Consider the following 18,185-nt stretch of genomic DNA (forward strand, 5'->3'; position numbering starts at 1 on the left):
TGTTTAGAAGCTCACTGGCAGACTAGAACTGATTTAGGTAAGTATTATGTTAAGACTGTTACATATTAGAAAAAAAAGTCACAGACAATACTTTTTGGAGTGGCTTTAGCTTTTATGGTAGGACGGATGTTCCAAGACATCATTTACGGCACACAATGCATATGCAATGTTACAATAAACAACACAAGATTCATTTCCATTCAAAGTTGCAAACATTTTTGGCCAAGATCTTATATTGATGATGGAAGAGTCAGACTATGCCCTAAAGGCTTCTCCAGCACATCTCAAAGATTCTCAGTGAACTAGATTCTGAGGCCAATCCATGTATGAAAATGATGTCTCATGTTCCCTGAACCACTCTTAACAGTTAGAGCCTGATGAATCTTGGCATTGTCATCTTAGACTATGCCTGTACCCTCAGGGAAGAAAAAATCCATTAATAGTAAAATCTAGTCATTCAGTATATTTGGGTAGTCAACTGACTCATTTTGGGCACATACTGCTGTTGAACCTAGACCTGACCAACTGAAGCAAATCCAAATCGTAACACTGCCCCCACAGGCTTGTACTGTAGGCACTATGCATGATTTGTAATCACTTTGTCTCCTTCCCTTCTCACTCTGATGTGCCCTTTACTCTGAAACAAGGTTAATCTGGACTCATCAAACCACATGACCTTTTTAACTTGCATAGTTCATTATTTATGCTCCCTGTTAAATTGATGGTTGTTCAAGAAATGAGAAGCTACTCATTTCATCAGTTAGGTTTATAGGACTTATTGCACCTCACATATATTACTCCCTGCAGTAACTATCTACTGGAGGGCTCTTATGTATTTACTTACACCATGTAGCATGAGGCATTGAAAAGTTGACCACATGGAAACAACACAAACTCGCTGTGAATTGGATGGCTTGGGTCATTTCAGTTCAAGAATGACTGAGCCTTCTTTAAAGACCTCACTATGTAAAAATGTGGGAGATCATGCAATGTTATGGCTGCAATTTTAATACGCATTTTTACAATGCTTTGCAGCTGGTTCTTATTTCTAAAGGACAGTGATCCAAGCTAGCAAAAAACGAAAAGGTGACTGATTCAATAAAACAAGAATAGAATAAAATCTTTTCATAAAACTCTGGTCAGTGTTAAATCCACAAAACGTATGATATAATACATATACTGGTGAGCTTTTTTGCAGACATCATCAAAATGTGAATCAAAACTCAGTTTGTTAGCAATGATGGTACCAAGACACTTGTAATTCTTCACTACCTCAACAGCATGGAAACAGGAAAGAATGCAGGGGGATTTTTCTCAAATAATATATATTATATTACAACTACAGCATCTTTTATAAGCTAAACAACTTAATGACACAACACTTATTTATGATTAGCTGCATGAATTCACTCTCTGATGCAAGAAAATGTAAAACTGAAGACCTACGAAAGTGCAGTCATGGCAAGTTGGAGTCAAAAAGCAGAGTTAGTTTACTTTCTTGTGCATGCTGGGTAATGTTCTTATCGCTAAAGGCCCCGGTATCGCACAAAGCTGCCTTCTAAAATGAAAGTGTAATTTGTCAGTGTTTTCAGAAATACTCTCAAAAGTAGCGCTATGCCACCACCCTCCAATAAATTCAGTCAGCACATGCAGGTGGACAACAACTCACAGACAACAAGAAAGTACTTGCAGTGTATTTACAAGAGTGTTGCATCCCTGGTAGCTCCTCTTCTACAAATGGCATTAAAAAAGGCAAAGAGAAAGCCAATGATTTATTCAAAGGGCCCAAGGGTATTTTGCCCTGTTGCTTAAGGGTCTTATGCACCACTGCTTTGAACTACTGAGCAGTCCAAGGAAGTGTATAAATGGACAGAAGCTGAGAATTGAAAGACTGGGCTCTCAGACACAGGGTTCATCAAAGATCACAAAAAGCAATTTAGGCTAAAAAGGAAGAGGGTGTTAGTAGGGAACACATATTCATCCACTTTTCAGCTTGAAGGTATATTTAAGCTGCTATCACAATGTTTAAAATTTGTGAATAAGTGCAGTTTTTCATCTCTTGGGATAATACATAGCATTTCACTTTGACAACGTATCATACTTTCTGCTTTTTGGTATAACAGACACATGCTGATATTATTCTTATCTCTTTAGTGCTCGAGCTTAGGTTTTTCCTCAGACTCCAGTAAACCGGAAATACTTTTCATTAAACAGAAGTATGCTGCATCTACATCAGTAGAATGTAAAATAGCATGTAGTGTACAGCACAAAAATCATAAGTCTGTGCACCAGTAAAACCATAATAGGTTGCTTTCACAGAAACTCGTATAAAGTTCATCTACTGACAAAGATGCAAATGTGTTACATTATAATTTCCTGTGTTTGTAAAAGTCTATATGATAATTATACAGCAGGAAATTGGATTTTCAACTGCTGAAAAAAAGTCTGTCAGTAATGTCAACTATATATAATCAGATGTACTGTGTACTCATAGGAAAATGTAAATAAGGCTTTGCAGCTGAAGGGGAGCCAAAAAGTGACAGCTATGTATGCCCATCAAATTAGCACAGACATAACATAACAGTGGAGACTATTCTTAAAAACCACTGAACATACACATGCTCATTAAATGTGATCACTCCTGCGTACAAGTCATTCCACCTTGGAGGGGAAAAAAAAAAAAACATGCATCTGAGGAAGTAGGAAATCTCACCGTCAACCCTGTAATTACTTCATTTGTGAAAAGATAAATGGACAGCTCCATCAAATATGGCCTTAAATAAAAGTCAGGTTTAAAGGTTAGATTTGTATAGAGGCTGTGCATGTGACACATATGGAGCTTGGTCTCCACCTACTGGCAATAGAAAAGGTAATGCCCTTAAAAAAAGGAGAGGAAAGAGTCTGTCTGATTATGCTTTACCGTCAACAACAGGATAGAAAAACAGACTATGCAGCCAAAATTTCATTATTCATATTTTCAAATGTAGTCCGTTACTTCAGGCTTCAGCAAAGAACATTGCTCAGCATCAGCAAACATTAGTCTGATATTGTCAGAAACATTTATTCAGTGCAGATATTTAAAGCATCATGAATCCCATCATAGAACACTGCCTCAAAAATATAATTTAATACAATTATTGGGATTAGTGACTATGCCTCTGTGACTGGTCAGAACCAGTCACAGAGGCACAGTCACACTCCCACGGGACATGACTCTAACACCATAACACCTACTGTCAGGTTAATTCTGGCAACGCAGGGAAATGCTTCAGATATTTCCCTTCCTTATCGACAGCCAAAGGTTACAAACACAACACATTTGCAAGTAGATCATTCGGCACCTCACACTCCCTGAGCTATGATCACATGTATACATGCTTGAGGCAAACAGCAGCTTCTTTTAAGCCTCTCTGTTCCTCCTCTATCTCCTAGAGCACAAACCCTTAGCATGTCGAAGATTTTTAACAGGGTAAATATGCATTATATATGCCATGACGGATCTTTATTTGTGGAATGGTGGCCACATCAGACACAGTATAAAACCAAAAGCACTGAGGTGCAATATGAAACAGAGGTTGTGAAATATAAAGGTGTATTCTTCAAGGAATGGATGACTACAGGAAATTAGTACACAAAGCTATACAAGCTGTCTCTACAATCCAATAAAGTGGCATTTTAGTAACTTAAGAACTCTTAATTCTAAGCACTAACGATCATTTTAGGTAATTCTATTTAACAGTATAAATATTACAGATCCCCTTTAAAAGAAACTGCTGCCCCATAAACATGGCTTCCAAGCAGTTTGGTCAGTAAATGAATTAAACTAGTAGCAGGACATGGGTCTGCATTCTAAACTAAGTCTACTGAATTATTCATCTTTAAGTCTAAAGCTATGCTTCCACTGAGGGCTGTGTCTGATACAAATTATAGATAGTAACAGAGAAAATCTTGCCCATGAAATCAAATTTCTGTGTCTGGAGGACGATACACAGTGGCCTTATGGATGCTCCATTCAAGTGCAGTGTTTATGGCCTGTGAAAGACATTTCCTGATGTCATTATACAACTGAAGTGGTTTCTTTGATTGGACTGTCTGCAAGTATACATCTACTCTTCCTTGCGTTTGGCATTAGTGAACAGAAGGTACATTAACAGTGTTGCTGACAGGCACTTTCAGCCAACATCTGTTGGAAAATGTGTGATCTAGTGTCTTTGGTATGACTAAATTTGTAATACTTGAAGACAACACACTCATGTCATCTTTTAATATAATAGTCATGAGGTGATTTAATTGCCTCTAACAGTTTTAAGTTTTAATTTGCAATTTATAAGCCGAAAGCCTGGATCCAATTCTCATGAACTGTAACCAAGAACAAAAATTGGAAATATGGAGTGATCCTTTGGGACTGGGTCTGCTCTCTTTCATAGCAAAGTACTCACACAGGGCCAGGATGAGTGCCTTATTGTTGAAATTCCAAGTACAGATGTAGTTAATGACTGTCTTGAGAATCAAAAATGTATTAAGGTTTTTATGTTGGAAAAAATGAATGCAGGCTTCTACAAGTCAGGAATCCAACAATAAAACGGACCTGCAAGCAAACTCAGAGGAGCTGAAAAAGGTGACAATCTACCTGGGGACCACCTGACTACCCCCCACCCACACACACACACACACACACACCCCAAAAAAGAAAGTGATTTTAACACAGAAATGCAGCATCCTGGTGTACACTGAGAAGAAATGCAAGAAAAAATACAACATTTGGTTCAAGCAAAATAAAAATATTTATTTACACCACAAGCAACACTTGACAAGCATTGTGAGAGATCAAATAATCACTCAAAAGAGATAGTGATAACACCATAATGTAACACATTTGGTGTGGGAGAGAGAGAAGACAGCAAGAGAGATGGAGAGAATCAGACTGGTAAAAGGGGGGAATTAACTATGTAGTTGTGAACATCCAAATAAAGTGAAATTTACTCTAATAAATGATAAATAAATGACAAGACTGTCGAGAAAAACTTCAGTACAGCTTTTTAGATATATGTAGCAGTGTTATTGTAATGGGGTATAGATAGCACAGGGGGGTAAATTTAGCACAGCTAGACTGTAAATTCAGCATCTAATAGTAATAGATCTCCTTAATTGCAGTAACGCAAATACTAGCAAGCAGCAACTCATCTTAAGTTGATCACAATATACAAATCCACCTTATATCATGTCTATTGGAATTTGCAATTAACAATTACTGACTAAATTCATTTATAAAGACTTCAAAACATGAGCTGTGAGAGTAAAAAGTAACACATAAAAATGTTCTACAGCATAACAGAACTCTAATGGGAAAATACCTACCTATAGACACATAAATACCACAGAACCATCAAAACCTAGTCAAAGTGAATTCTACAGTTGCACAATTAATCTAATCACAATGTCATCCTGTGCAAATGCTGTATATAACTCCAAGAGGATGCAATTTAATAAAGCCTATTTTCTGTTTCTGTGCAGTCAGCTTATTACCTACACCTGGAATAAAAGCATGACAGAGCTTGTGCAGTATATAGTCACATGACCTCTGGTGTGTAGACCACGTGAAATGGTTAACAATAGGCAGGCTATTGTTGAACTAGTGGCAAAATATATAAACCTGACCAGCGCTGTATGATGATATTTTAGATTCAATAACACTGAACAGAGAGAGACTTGTGTACAACACACGAAATGACAATTTCCATATCTTTTTAGATTCCTATTATATGTTAAAATCGTATGTTTGAGTATTTTAAAAAAATACACTATTATATAATTAAATAGATTAATGATGCAACATAATGTGGCTTTTTCACCTAATCATGTAGCCCTAGTGAATTCACTTTAAATATCCCAGATAAACCTTTAAATATATAATATGACTGTCTTCACACCACTTTACACCATGTTCAATTACCACCTTTCACCACATCCACTATACTAAACTGGTTCATGACCTGTTCTTTTTATTTTTTCTTTTTTAAATGACATCCAAAACTAATATAATATATATCTGTGCATATATATCTGTGCAACACTGCCCTCACAGTCTGACAATCACTGACATGAGGCTTACAAAAATATACTGGGTATTTTTGTGGTAGCAGGTTTCACAACATCTATTGCAACCATGGTTATCACCTCACACTATAAACACAAGTTTTCAGTGCTGTTCAGGCTGTTTCACATGAAGCACAAAGAGAGATAAAAACATGCAACAGGGTATGCATGATTCCAGTGAAGAATTAGGCTAGAACAGAACCAAACAAGAAAAATAACAGACATTATTAACATAAAATGATGGAGTTAAACACGACAATGTAAGGTAAGACAGGCATGATATTCTTGTAATGCCTCCAAGAAAGTGTGTAAATTAGTTCTGTCAGAGTATTAACCAAATATAAACAATCACATCATAGCTAATTATCCTTTTCTTGTATTATCTGCAACTTAACTTAAACCCATGCTTTTGTAGTTATTCAGAAGAAAAATGTAAAAGTCATGAATTGCTCAAGGGCCAGAAGGATATCATATGGGCTTCTAACTAAAATATATATATTTAATGTTGGAATGTGAAATGTAAACGGCTCTAGAGCAGAAAAGATATGCAGCTCAGACTTGTATAAATATGAATCACCTGTGTGGAAGCCTTTGTGAATCCCAAAGCTTGAATACTAACTTAAGAGTGTGACTGTATGTGAGAGAGACACGATCCAGGTGTAAGAACAATATCCACTATCATCAGCTGACCCAGGAGCTTACAGTCCCTACAGTATGAGACTGGCACAACAGGCTTAATAACTCATTAAAATACCAAAAGTATTTTAGCTTTCTGTGAACACTCAGGGCTTTCCCAAACCATTATAAATGTTAGGTGCAGCACCCCAGCCATTTTGGGTAGCAAATGAATGTCACATTAGTTTATAGAGCAATAAAACTGAAAAATAATTATGACATGTCCCTGATCTAACTCTAATGACTGTTATTGGTCCTTAGTAGCCAGTCTTGTTTTTAACCTTGAATTATTTTATCATTTACTGAGGATTTTCCAAATTTGTCTACACAAATGTGGTAAAAATAACAGCCCTGATGATAACGATACTTATTTCTTATTGAAATTTTACACATTTTGTATAAAGACACCTAAATCCCCACAAGTGCATCCAAGTCTTCCACAAACTAAGGACAAGTTTCTAAAATTAGTTTTTAGTCAAATAATATCCATTCTCTTGTGGAGGACCCCTAACCCCAAGGCCACACATCGCCCTCCCCCAGAAACCAAAGGAAAACCCTTGCCATTTTTTATGTATTTTAGTCCATATGGGTAGAACTCCATTAAGACAATGCTTCTGAACCTTTTCAAGTCATAAGCCCCTGGGACATTGAAATCACAGTCCCTGATGCAGACGCATTGATCGCTCATAAACTGTCTGCACCTCCTTTGTCACTTTCACAATCTATAATTACATTTTTAGCCCCACATAAACAGGTAGATGCACTCTGTCTGGCAAATGGTTTAATGCCTTTTGGTGTCTAAACATTTTGGCATGTGATTATTGCAAGCCCCACAGCTAAGCAGGTGGGCGATTATGCTGTGAAATGAGTATGCCTAAATTAAGGGGTGAAAATGTAAGTGTGGGGCTGTCCACGGTACAGAAACAGAGCTGAGAAGATCAATACACACAATGCATTACTTACTTCAGTTTCTTAGCTAGCTTGCTTGCTTTTCATGGATGTAAATAGAACTTTTGGCCCTAATTCAATTTTCCACCTACTGTAGCAATCTACAGACAGGAGGGAAATGACAGGGAAGCAATAGGACAAACATATGGGACAAGTTTGCCTAGGTGGCCTTCAGCCAGAAAGCCTCTCTGGCAGAAAGCCTTTCTAACACATGGTTAATGATGTGAAAGGGTCTATTTTAACTTAAGTAATTATTTTTTCTCAAAGCTAACCAAGTAGTATCCAGTTGGTAAGTCTGACGTCATGGTGCTGTAACTCATTTCCAGGTCCAAACAGTCAATTACACTACTCTACAATTTCGGAATTTTGGAAAATATCTGCGTCAGAAACTAAATGTGCTCAATTTTACATACTTTGATAAAGATGACTCAGAAAACAAATTACAGAAGTACTGGTTAGCTCATGTTTTCAATATATATGATGGTGTGTTATTACACATACAGTATATGTTGTTGATGGTACGTAATAATTTGTTCTTTTTTGTAATTTAGTGACTGACCTGTTGTTTGTTATGGACTGTATCCACTGGCTGATTGGGCAGGTCATGTGGAATTGGGGCGGGACAATGTGGGCTCGACTTCTTCCTATCCCTTTTTGGACATTGAGTGTTGTGGAAGAGTCACAGTGAAATTGTTGTACAGTTGAGTGAAATTTGTTTTCTTTTTTGGTTGATTTATTTCCATATATTGGAGTGTCCTTTTGGATCTGGAATTTCATTTGCCTTTGTTTGCCTTTGTTTGAAGTGAAGTCTATCTATATGCGCAATACTGCTATGAAATGGATGGAGTTTATTAAGATTTGTAAAATATTTTTTTGTGTTTCGTGCAGGATTGTTACCTCTGCCAGGAGGTATTGTGATCACTTTGCTTTGTGTGTTTGTTTGTTTGTTAGCAAGATAACTCAAAAAGTTAAGGATGGATTTGGATGAAAATTTCAGGAAATGTTGATACTGGCACAAGGAACAAATGATTACATTTTGGTGGTGATCGGGGGGGGCGACTGATCTGCCGTGGGGGAGGTCTGTGCTCTCCGAGGGCTTTTCTTGTTTAGAATTTATTTTGACGTGTAAGATTTGCTAAGGTACTTTGCGGAACTGACATGGGACTTTGTGATCAGTAGAAAAAGATGGGGTAAGGGGATGGGAGTATATAAGCTGTACTTTATCCCGTTCCTTTTCTGATGGTTTTTTTTTTTTCTTTACCCCCCCCCCCCCCCTTGTTGTTTTGGGGTTTTCTTATATTTGAAATAAAAAAAATTATAAAAAATAAATTTAAAAAATGTTGGTTTATGTACATTTATACAATGGCTTTATAAATGTTCCACTAGAAAGAACCTGAAAAGTGAATGTATTGCAATATGCAGACACTAATTTGAGGTAGATCTGGTAGCTCTGAGACAAACATTCATTTTGAATAAAACCCATTCTCTCATTAATTCTCAGAATTTCACATTTTGGTCCAAGACTGTATCTTAGAAACTACAACTAACTGGCACTTCTGACTTAATTTTTTTTTATTAGTGACTCAAATTTGGTAAAGCATTTTACTTGTGGACCGGTGTTACCAGCAAAGCCTGTATACTCAATTACTATAACTTCTTTCTTAAACGAGGGGTTAGAGTAATTTATTCAAATCAAATACAGCTATTCACATGATTTTACACGGTTAGTGTTTTGCCTGCAGTAGACTGTGATTTTAAATGTCTTAAATACTGTTAAAACTCCTGGTCTGTATACCACAGTACATCACTTCACTTTGCACTCAGCGGTGTATTGACATTAACTGGTACTTTACTTACCTTCCACTGAACTGGATAGCACAGATAAAGGGCTGATAAACTAAAAACAAAATGTGGTGAAGTGAAATGCCTTGAAGACCCTTATTTACATCAAGATATTTCAAAAAGATCCAGTTTGGCAGATATGGTTGGAACTGTTGTTCGTTAGCCAATGTTGTGAGTCCCAAACTTGAGAACTCTAACTTCACCCACTTCCTCTGCTCTTTACCGTCACATGAAAAGTGGTAGAATGTCTACGTATATGTTATGTACCCAGGGATACATGTTTACAGACTGAATACAGAGAAATGAACAGGAATGGACCTAGAAATAGGAAGTGACACCATAAATTAACACCTAAGTTATTACCTAAACCTAACCAAACTGACACTGCTAACTGAAAATACTGTAATAAATCATATGTTGAATGTATTCAAACAGCTCCCATCACCAAGGGAGTTAATGAAACCCTCAGAAAATACCTCACAAGCGATTCTGCATTGAGAGCCATTGCATTTAGAGCATGTACTTACTGTAATAGCCATAGAGCACTGTGTCTTCAATCTGTCCCCTTGTCTCATTGTTTGCAGCCCATTCCTGTATAATTGCAGATAAGAAAAAAATAATCAAAACAGGACTCAAGATTAACAATAAAAATCACTTTGTACAGAGCTCATAAAATCAAAGAGTGAGTATAACACAAAAAGTAAGCTGTGAACCATAGTGAAAAACCCACACACACACCCCTTTTCCACCAAAAAGAACCTGGTGCTAGTTCGGTGCCGGTGCTAAACCCAATGCTTAACTGTTTCCAACCTGGTGCTTCCGAAGAACCAGTTTGCTTTTCCATAGCCCAAGAGCCAAGCGGAGCCATGTTAGAGCGGCGTCATTACGTCATCGTAAAACGTGATCACGTGACTGGGCCTGGTGCGTGAGATGCTCGCCCAGAAGCAAGCACCGCTCGTGTTTACAAGCCTATATTGCAATCCACAGGCAAAAAACACAAATATTCACTCTGTGGCATTTGTGATAAACATAAATATGTGGGTCTCTATATTACATACGTGGAAACATAATGCATGGATAGTCTGTAAACAGACAATTAGTGAGATCAGCTGAACAGTATTGTGACCCAAATTAATGTGAGGCATAGGAAAACACGGACAAAATGACCATTTTGCATTTCAAATGGGTTTATTCACACTGAAGTGAAAGTAGGCTCAAATAAAAAATGCTTTAAAAACTTTACAAAAGGGAAACAAAATCCAGGTGCTGTTGCTGTGAATCTGCCTCCCCGTCCATGGACAACAACTGTAAAGAACAAAACAAAGAAACCGTGCTTTAATTTGACATGTTCTCCAAAATGTGGACAAGAGCCCTGTCTACTGGAACATGGTTCAGTTAACTACTGTTAGAACCAGAACCCTGTCTACTGGAACACAGTTCAGTTAACTACTGGGTTCAGTTCTGACTTTTATGAACCCACGGAGGAAACAGTGTTTCAGAGACAACGCAGAAATGTTATTGTTAGCTTGTTGTTAGCAAACCAGGAGCTAGCGTTTTAACGTCCGTAGCATTTGTAGCTCGCTTTAATCTCTAAAGTGGACTTTTTGTGAGCCATTAACCATGTGTTAAAGAAACAAAACTTACCAGTATCATTTTCCGTTGTTTGAACAACAGACTCGTCCACAATCCAAAGCATCCAGTCTGTGTCTGCTGTGGCCGAGTTCAGTGCACCGGTAGTCGGATTCACCGGTCCCTTAACACCCAGTCCAGCAGGTCCGAATGTGGGATTCTTTTCGGCTGTCCGCTGCGTCCAAGCTGTCTTTTCTTTATCTTCTTTAGTTTGTTTAGAAGCTGGTCCCGGTCCGATTGTATCCATCTCTTTATATTTTAACACCAGCTTTGTGCAAGACGCTCCCTCCAACTTCTCTTGGACTTCGAATGAAGCCCACAGTGTCAGAAAGCACTGGGTCTCCTCTTCTGTCCACTGCTGCTTATTTTTACCGTCTATTACTCTTTCTCTAAAAACTAAACTAAAAACCCAGTTGTAGTTTTACAAATACATACAAATGCCGGTTCATAGCTTTCGCTGTTCCCATTTGGGTCTGTAACCCCCGCCCACCAATGACGCAGGGGGTTACGTCATCGATGCTTAGTCTGGCCTCAGTTTAGCCCAGCTCGAAGTTGGTACGTGCCTGGAACTTGTTTGGAACCACTTTGGAACCAGTTTGGCCAGTGCTTGGCGGTGGAAACACAAAGAACTGGTGCTAAGTCAGGCACCGGCTCCGAACCGGCCCTGGAACCAGTTTGGTGGAAAAGGGGTAACAGAACACACACTGATGAGTGAATGAATCACATGCAGTGAAAAGGAACATGTCACAACCATCTTTCAAGATGCATGCATGTGGAATAAAGCAGTGCTCTGGCAGCTTTATTTATCACAGTTCACACTTTCCAGGAAAAAAACAGAAAATGAAGCAAAACTGACAGGAGTAGAGGAAATGACTCTGAGCTGTCAGAGTTATGCATGAATCACTTTTTTATGAGTGCAGCCCAGGTATGGGACTTTGTCCATCATAAACTTACATTTTGCTTTTAAAGTATATTCTAGAATTGGGGGAAACCCAGTTTAAGAGGTTCAGGGCTTTTAAAGTAAATGAAAAGGTTTATATAATTCCTGTCAGTGTAATGAATCAGCACTGAGTCTAAATTTTTTTTATTACATATTTTTGAGATGAGATACCAGGAGAACTGGTATATCTAGATTAACTTCCTGAATCAGTTTTTCATACACCACCATTAACAAAGTCGAAATAACTACAAAATTTAAACCAGGGGCAAACTATTATAATGTTTACTATTAGACATTTACAACCTACTCTATTTAATCTGTGTACCCCTCTTACTAATGCTTATAACACAAAAATTAATATCATGAATATTTTGCTCTGAAGAAGTACAAACTGTATATACCATGTCAGAGTTAAAGTTCTGGATTTACTATGTTGCAGTTTTGCCATGTATGAGTGAAAATGTCCTGTAAATTCTGACTACTTCACATAAATCACAATATTGATCAAAGTTTGATATATATATATATATATATATATATATATATATATATATATATATATATATATATATATATGTCAAAAATACAATGTTTATATATTATGTGCACTGCTATAAGTAAATGAAGCCTTAAATTTATATAGAGGCCCAGTCATGGACGAAACTGATATACAATTGAACTGCCAGAATCTTAAAAAAATTATATTTTTGGCCACACTGTACACCACTAATAGTAACTTATTACAAACCGGTGTTATTTTCAAATGCAAGAATAAGAAAACAACATTAAAAGATGTAAAAGATAAGGTAGTAAAATAAAATAAAACAACCAGGTTTACAGACACATGAAAACAATTTACAGAATAAGAAAAGGAGATGAAAATTCTGTAGCTTAGTTATAAAAAATGGTTTTGCAGTTGAGGCATATCTAAGTTCCATGCGGTTTGCAGCACACTGGCTAAAAGCCATTTCCATCATGTTTGGTTTGAACTCTGACCAGGCTCTGCAGATCTGAGAGACCTGCCACGCTTGTTTTCAACAAACATATCTCTGAATCCAGACTCACTGACAATCAGAAAAAAAGGTGTCACTTGCTGACAGGAAAATGAAAGCCTCCATTCTTAGCATGTAACTTGAATTGGATGGCTATGACTACATGGAATAATGAACAAATATCCTTTAGCAATCGAAGTGCCATAACAAGCAAAATGAAAGAGAAAATTACCTGCTGTTCAAATAAATATGTCATTACACACTTTGCCAACTCCTCAGAGAGAAACAAATGCAATGACTTGGCAAAGAATTGATGAGCAAAGACATGCATGCTGTTAAAGTGGATAAAAACAATGTAACTGCACTGAAAACAAGTTAAAACCTGCCATGGGAAAAGCATTTAGTTGGCATTTCTTAAATTGATTTTGCTGGGCTGTTAGAAAGAGAGGGAGAGACACTAACCTTATAGGTACCATTGGGAAACTTCATGAAGGAAACAAGGAATATATCCACTGGAAGAAGTGCGGATGTTATCAAAGCAATGGCCAGTGCACATATTGCTGTGATTGTTGACACAACTTCACTCTCTTGACGACTCTGAAACTTCCGAATGTAGACCCAACAGAAAACGAGGATTATCTAGACACATGGAAAACAGACAAAAAATTAATTAATAAGTATAATTAACTTAAATATTTTTAATAATGAAAACAGGGAAAGAGTGCAATAACCTCTATTTAATGAGACTTAACACAACATATTTTTTTTTATATGCAGTGACATACAAAAGAAAAACATTTATAAATTAATACATATCCATTAAAAAATATAAATACAATAAATTAATGAAAAAAAACAAAACAAAAACAAATGCACAGACAAACAAAGGGCGTGACAATCAAAATAAACCATCAATACAAAGCCAGGTGGGTGAGTACTAGAGCTGTAAGTATTATTCAATTCATCAATTAGTTATCAAATTTTATATTGTTCATCAACTATTTCAGTAATCAGTTTGAGTAGTTTTTCATTTCTTATTCCAGCTTCTTAAATTCGAATATTTTCATTATTCTTCAAAGACAGTAAACTGACCAAACAAATAACAGTTTAATCAACACTGTATATAAAGCATTAGTTTCCATCCTAATGGCTACTGCATTAATTATTTGTAGTCTTCAGTCTTCGATCTTCAGTCAGCAGTATGTCATGAGATAACTTTTGTTATGATTTGGCGCTATAGAAATAAAATTTGATTTGACTTGAATTTAGTATGTGTATTGCATTTTTAAATTCCATTGTAATAAAGAAGAATTTCAACAGAAAACATAGAACATTCATATCTCAACCCATCACTAGGACTACTTTTTACTTTATCAGAAGCCAAACTGAATAAACAATAAATAAATAAATCTGGGACTCATAATACTAACCATCTAGGAGATTCAATTTTTATTATTTCTGCCAATTTCCCTCAGGGTGAGTATTTAATATCTAAGCTAAGTTCTGCAGAAGTCAATAATTTCTAAAATATCCTACTGGTGCCAATTACACAGTTAATCAGTTTGTCTCTATTCATTACTCATGCATCCAATAGAGACTCAAAGTCTTACCCCTTCCATTACTGCCCCATGGGACTTGATCTTAGAAAATACTGTTTATGTCAGTGGTGTGAAAACAAGTAATTTTCTGATGACGTTTGAATTACACCACTATTTACAGATATGATGTTTGATAGGTTAAACGATAAATTTACAAATTAAGAAAGTTACAGTACTAGACCGTGAAAATCCACAAAAAGATTGCACACCCAAAGGTCAGGGTAACTTTCTTTCTCCACACTATGTTCAGAGCTGCTAAAGATGTTTCTGCTCCTTCAGTCTTCGCTATGTGACCTGTAGTGATTTTCACCCCTTTCAATATATTTTCACAACACTCCTGAAGAAGTATGAAATTTGTAGAGGGTGGTGTAGGTGCTGTGCATCATGTGAAACAATAAATGTAGTCCACTGCAATATTTAAGACAAAACTATTTCCTGCTTTCTATATTTCCAACAAACTGCAACTTATACTAGTATACATGTTTTAAAGGAGTGATATTTTGCTTTTTCTAAATGGAATTATGCATTTTAAAACATTTCCCTGTGGTCTACATAAACTGTAAATGTTATGCTTGGGTCTGAATTCTTCATGAATTAAACTCTACAGGTCCATCTTCAACCCTATTTATGAGTAGTGACACGAGGAAGGTCGTTTTGAGTGCTGGCCCATTAAATGCAAATGACCCCACCCCCTCCAGGTTGTTGACTGTGTCTTGGTCCACCACTTGAGTTGGTTAATACAACCAACAACTGAACATTTTAGGTAAGTTTCGAAGTTTGGACATATTTTCAGTATGGACTACAACCGCTGCTGCTGACAAACAATTATGGCGTACTCCGAGAAATGTTCATCAGAAGTTTTGACCTTATATGTGCAAATGTTGTGACGTAATTAATTATAAAGCGTAACAAATTAAGAAGGAATTGACACAGGTTGTAGAAATCCACTTGATTTTTGCCAGAATGAATATCGGCTAAAATTTACTTAGGGGGTCAAATGAGTGGCCATTTTTGTCAAAAAAAAAAGTTGTAAAAAATGCATAGAACTGTGTTGAAATAATGCTAATATATTTGTGCACAGACTACTGATATTATTTGACAGTGGAAGTTATATTTTTAGAAATACTGGATTTTGAATAGCACGTGTATGTGAAAACTTTTGCTTGTCCGTCCGTGACAGTGGACGGACATGACATTACCCATGATCATCTGGTCGGCACCAGTACTTTATCAGTAATAAACTTATATACTTACTATTCCTAATTATCCTCTTATTCATAAATGTTAGTATTGTGGATCTAAAACAATAACAGCTGACACAAAAACACAAAATGTGGCAGTGGACGGATGTGACATGGTTGTTGTGGATCCCATCATACTGATGCTCGGCAGCCATGTCACCATTTCCACAAATGATCCCTGTGCAAAAACTAGGATCAGAATTATTTATTGTATAGTTCATCATCATACTAAGGAGTAAATAACAATATAGAATTTTTATTTCTTTATAAAAATGCTTATTATTAGAAAACTGTTGCTTTAAAAAGTGACATGTGAAATTCTTAATGTATGTATTGGCGTAACATAAGCAGGATGGATCAGCACCATACTCCATATTGCAACCTGTGAAAATAAAACATGTGATATGTAGTATATAATTTTGTAAGAAAAATTGGGGAATCTAAAAGAATAGAATATTTGTTTTTCAGGTAAATTCAGTTAAAATATACCTTGGCCATTTGTGACATGAAAATATAGCATTAATTGTGATGAAATTGGACATTTTTGACCTGAAAACATAGTTCATATGACCATCAACATGTTGTGACATAACTGAAACCCCGTAAATTTGCATAACTTGCCTTTACTAACACAAAGTTCCTTTGGGGATTCACTTACATTGATTTCTTATGCACAAGGACATAAATAAGACCTCTAAGCAAATTTTAGCTGATATAAAGATAGCTTTATAGCATCTGGAGGGTTGAAATTCAAACTTTATGAACTGTTGGGGTCCCCAAATACACAAATAAATGTACCAAAGACTAATAAAAGTGGATTTAGCAAAATATGACCCCTTTAAATAGAACATAAAATGTATTTGTCTCTTGCCATTAACCCCATTTATATACTTTTTTTAATAGAACAAGGTCACATGGGTCAAATCAGAGAGGACTTTGCCTCTCTGTATTTGACTTTACTTAGAAAATGTCAAAAAGAAGTGCTCAAGGCAATGTAAAACTGTGGTGCAATGACAAGAGCCTGTAAGGTATTATGTACTGAGAATAGCCTGACTGAAGGTGTTATGGAACAGTTGATCTGATTATATCATACGCCTTCACCTTATCCTCTCTAAGAATACAAATGAATACATGAATGAATCACTTTAACTATTTGTATGTCGCTGCAGCATTGATGCACCTTACTAGTATAACAACACTGGCTGATTAATTTGCTGAGTTATTCTGCTGCTTTCATTATTATTGACATGATAAAAAGAAAGGGAATGCCAAACAAGGAGGCAGGAGACCCATTAGACAGAGATGCAAAAAAGGAGTTTTAAAAATGACAAGGTCGTATTCCAGACACACAAGCCGGTAGAAGTGAGGACACTGCTAAAACTAGTCCCTTCAGATCAAGAGCTGCCATTCACAGACGGGATCAATTAAAAGCTCGCAGCCTTAAGCCTCCGGCTGCTTGTTTTCCATGTAATGACGCAAGCTTTGCATCCAAATAAGTCGCACTGAGGAAAGTGTGTATATGAAAAAAGGGGGCCATTAGTGATGACAAGAAAATTAATGGCATGGAGTCACTCTTCACGAGCGCCTGATTTAGTCATGTGACACCGATTGACAGCTAAGATATTGAGAGCTATATTGAGCAGCAGATTATTTAACTCATCAACTTCAAGGCACTCATTTAAGTAATCCTGAGTACGTTTACTGAAGTTATTGTTCCTAAATAGGTCAAAGCTGGTTCAGAAAAATATACAGTTACAGTAACCGTGCGCGTGAAGTCTCGTGATCACAGCTAACTAGGTGACGGAGACTAGTTAAGAGTCTCAACAAACATATTAAAACAAAATTACGCACAATTCGTCACCAAAGTAATGCTGGTGACTTAAATTGTATCAATGTGAAAAACAGCCTACCACTGTACAATCACTACACTTGATAACTACTTGAATATAATGGAAAACAATATGGAATGGCTAATGTTAGCTTAAACCGATTTAAAGCCAGCATTAGCGTGGGTCCACCGCAGTACACGCAGGACAAAATTAATGACCCTGCTCGACTGCTAAAACATGTCACACTGTTTGTCAAACACTTTACTACTTCTTAAAACTATTAGACAACTTCATACTGGCTTACCAAGAGTATAAAGGTGAAAATAGACCATCCGAGCACAGACTCGGAGAGCAAAGACTGAGCCGCCATCTTCACTTCCTGCAATAACAAAACC

At 36.6% G+C, this 18,185-nt stretch overlaps 1 protein-coding gene across 3 annotated transcripts in view; it reads right to left on the minus strand.

The window, feature by feature from the left end:
* The window catches only part of lmbrd1 (LMBR1 domain containing 1), a 70,031-nt gene extending 51,846 nt beyond the window's left edge, over positions 1 to 18,185 (minus strand). For all 3 annotated transcript variants that reach the window (XM_030155654.1, XM_030155653.1, XM_030155652.1), the window contains exons 1-3: positions 18,095 to 18,185; positions 13,585 to 13,761; positions 10,089 to 10,152 (exon numbers count right to left, since the gene is read on the minus strand). In XM_030155654.1, the coding sequence (XP_030011514.1) occupies positions 10,089 to 10,152; positions 13,585 to 13,761; positions 18,095 to 18,160 (307 nt within the window). In that variant the 5' untranslated portion in view covers positions 18,161 to 18,185. The remainder of the gene's footprint in view (positions 1 to 10,088; positions 10,153 to 13,584; positions 13,762 to 18,094) is intronic.

The sequence above is a fragment of the Sphaeramia orbicularis genome, chromosome 15 (genome assembly GCF_902148855.1).
Source record: "Sphaeramia orbicularis chromosome 15, fSphaOr1.1, whole genome shotgun sequence".
Classification (NCBI taxonomy): Eukaryota; Metazoa; Chordata; class Actinopteri; order Kurtiformes; family Apogonidae; genus Sphaeramia; species Sphaeramia orbicularis.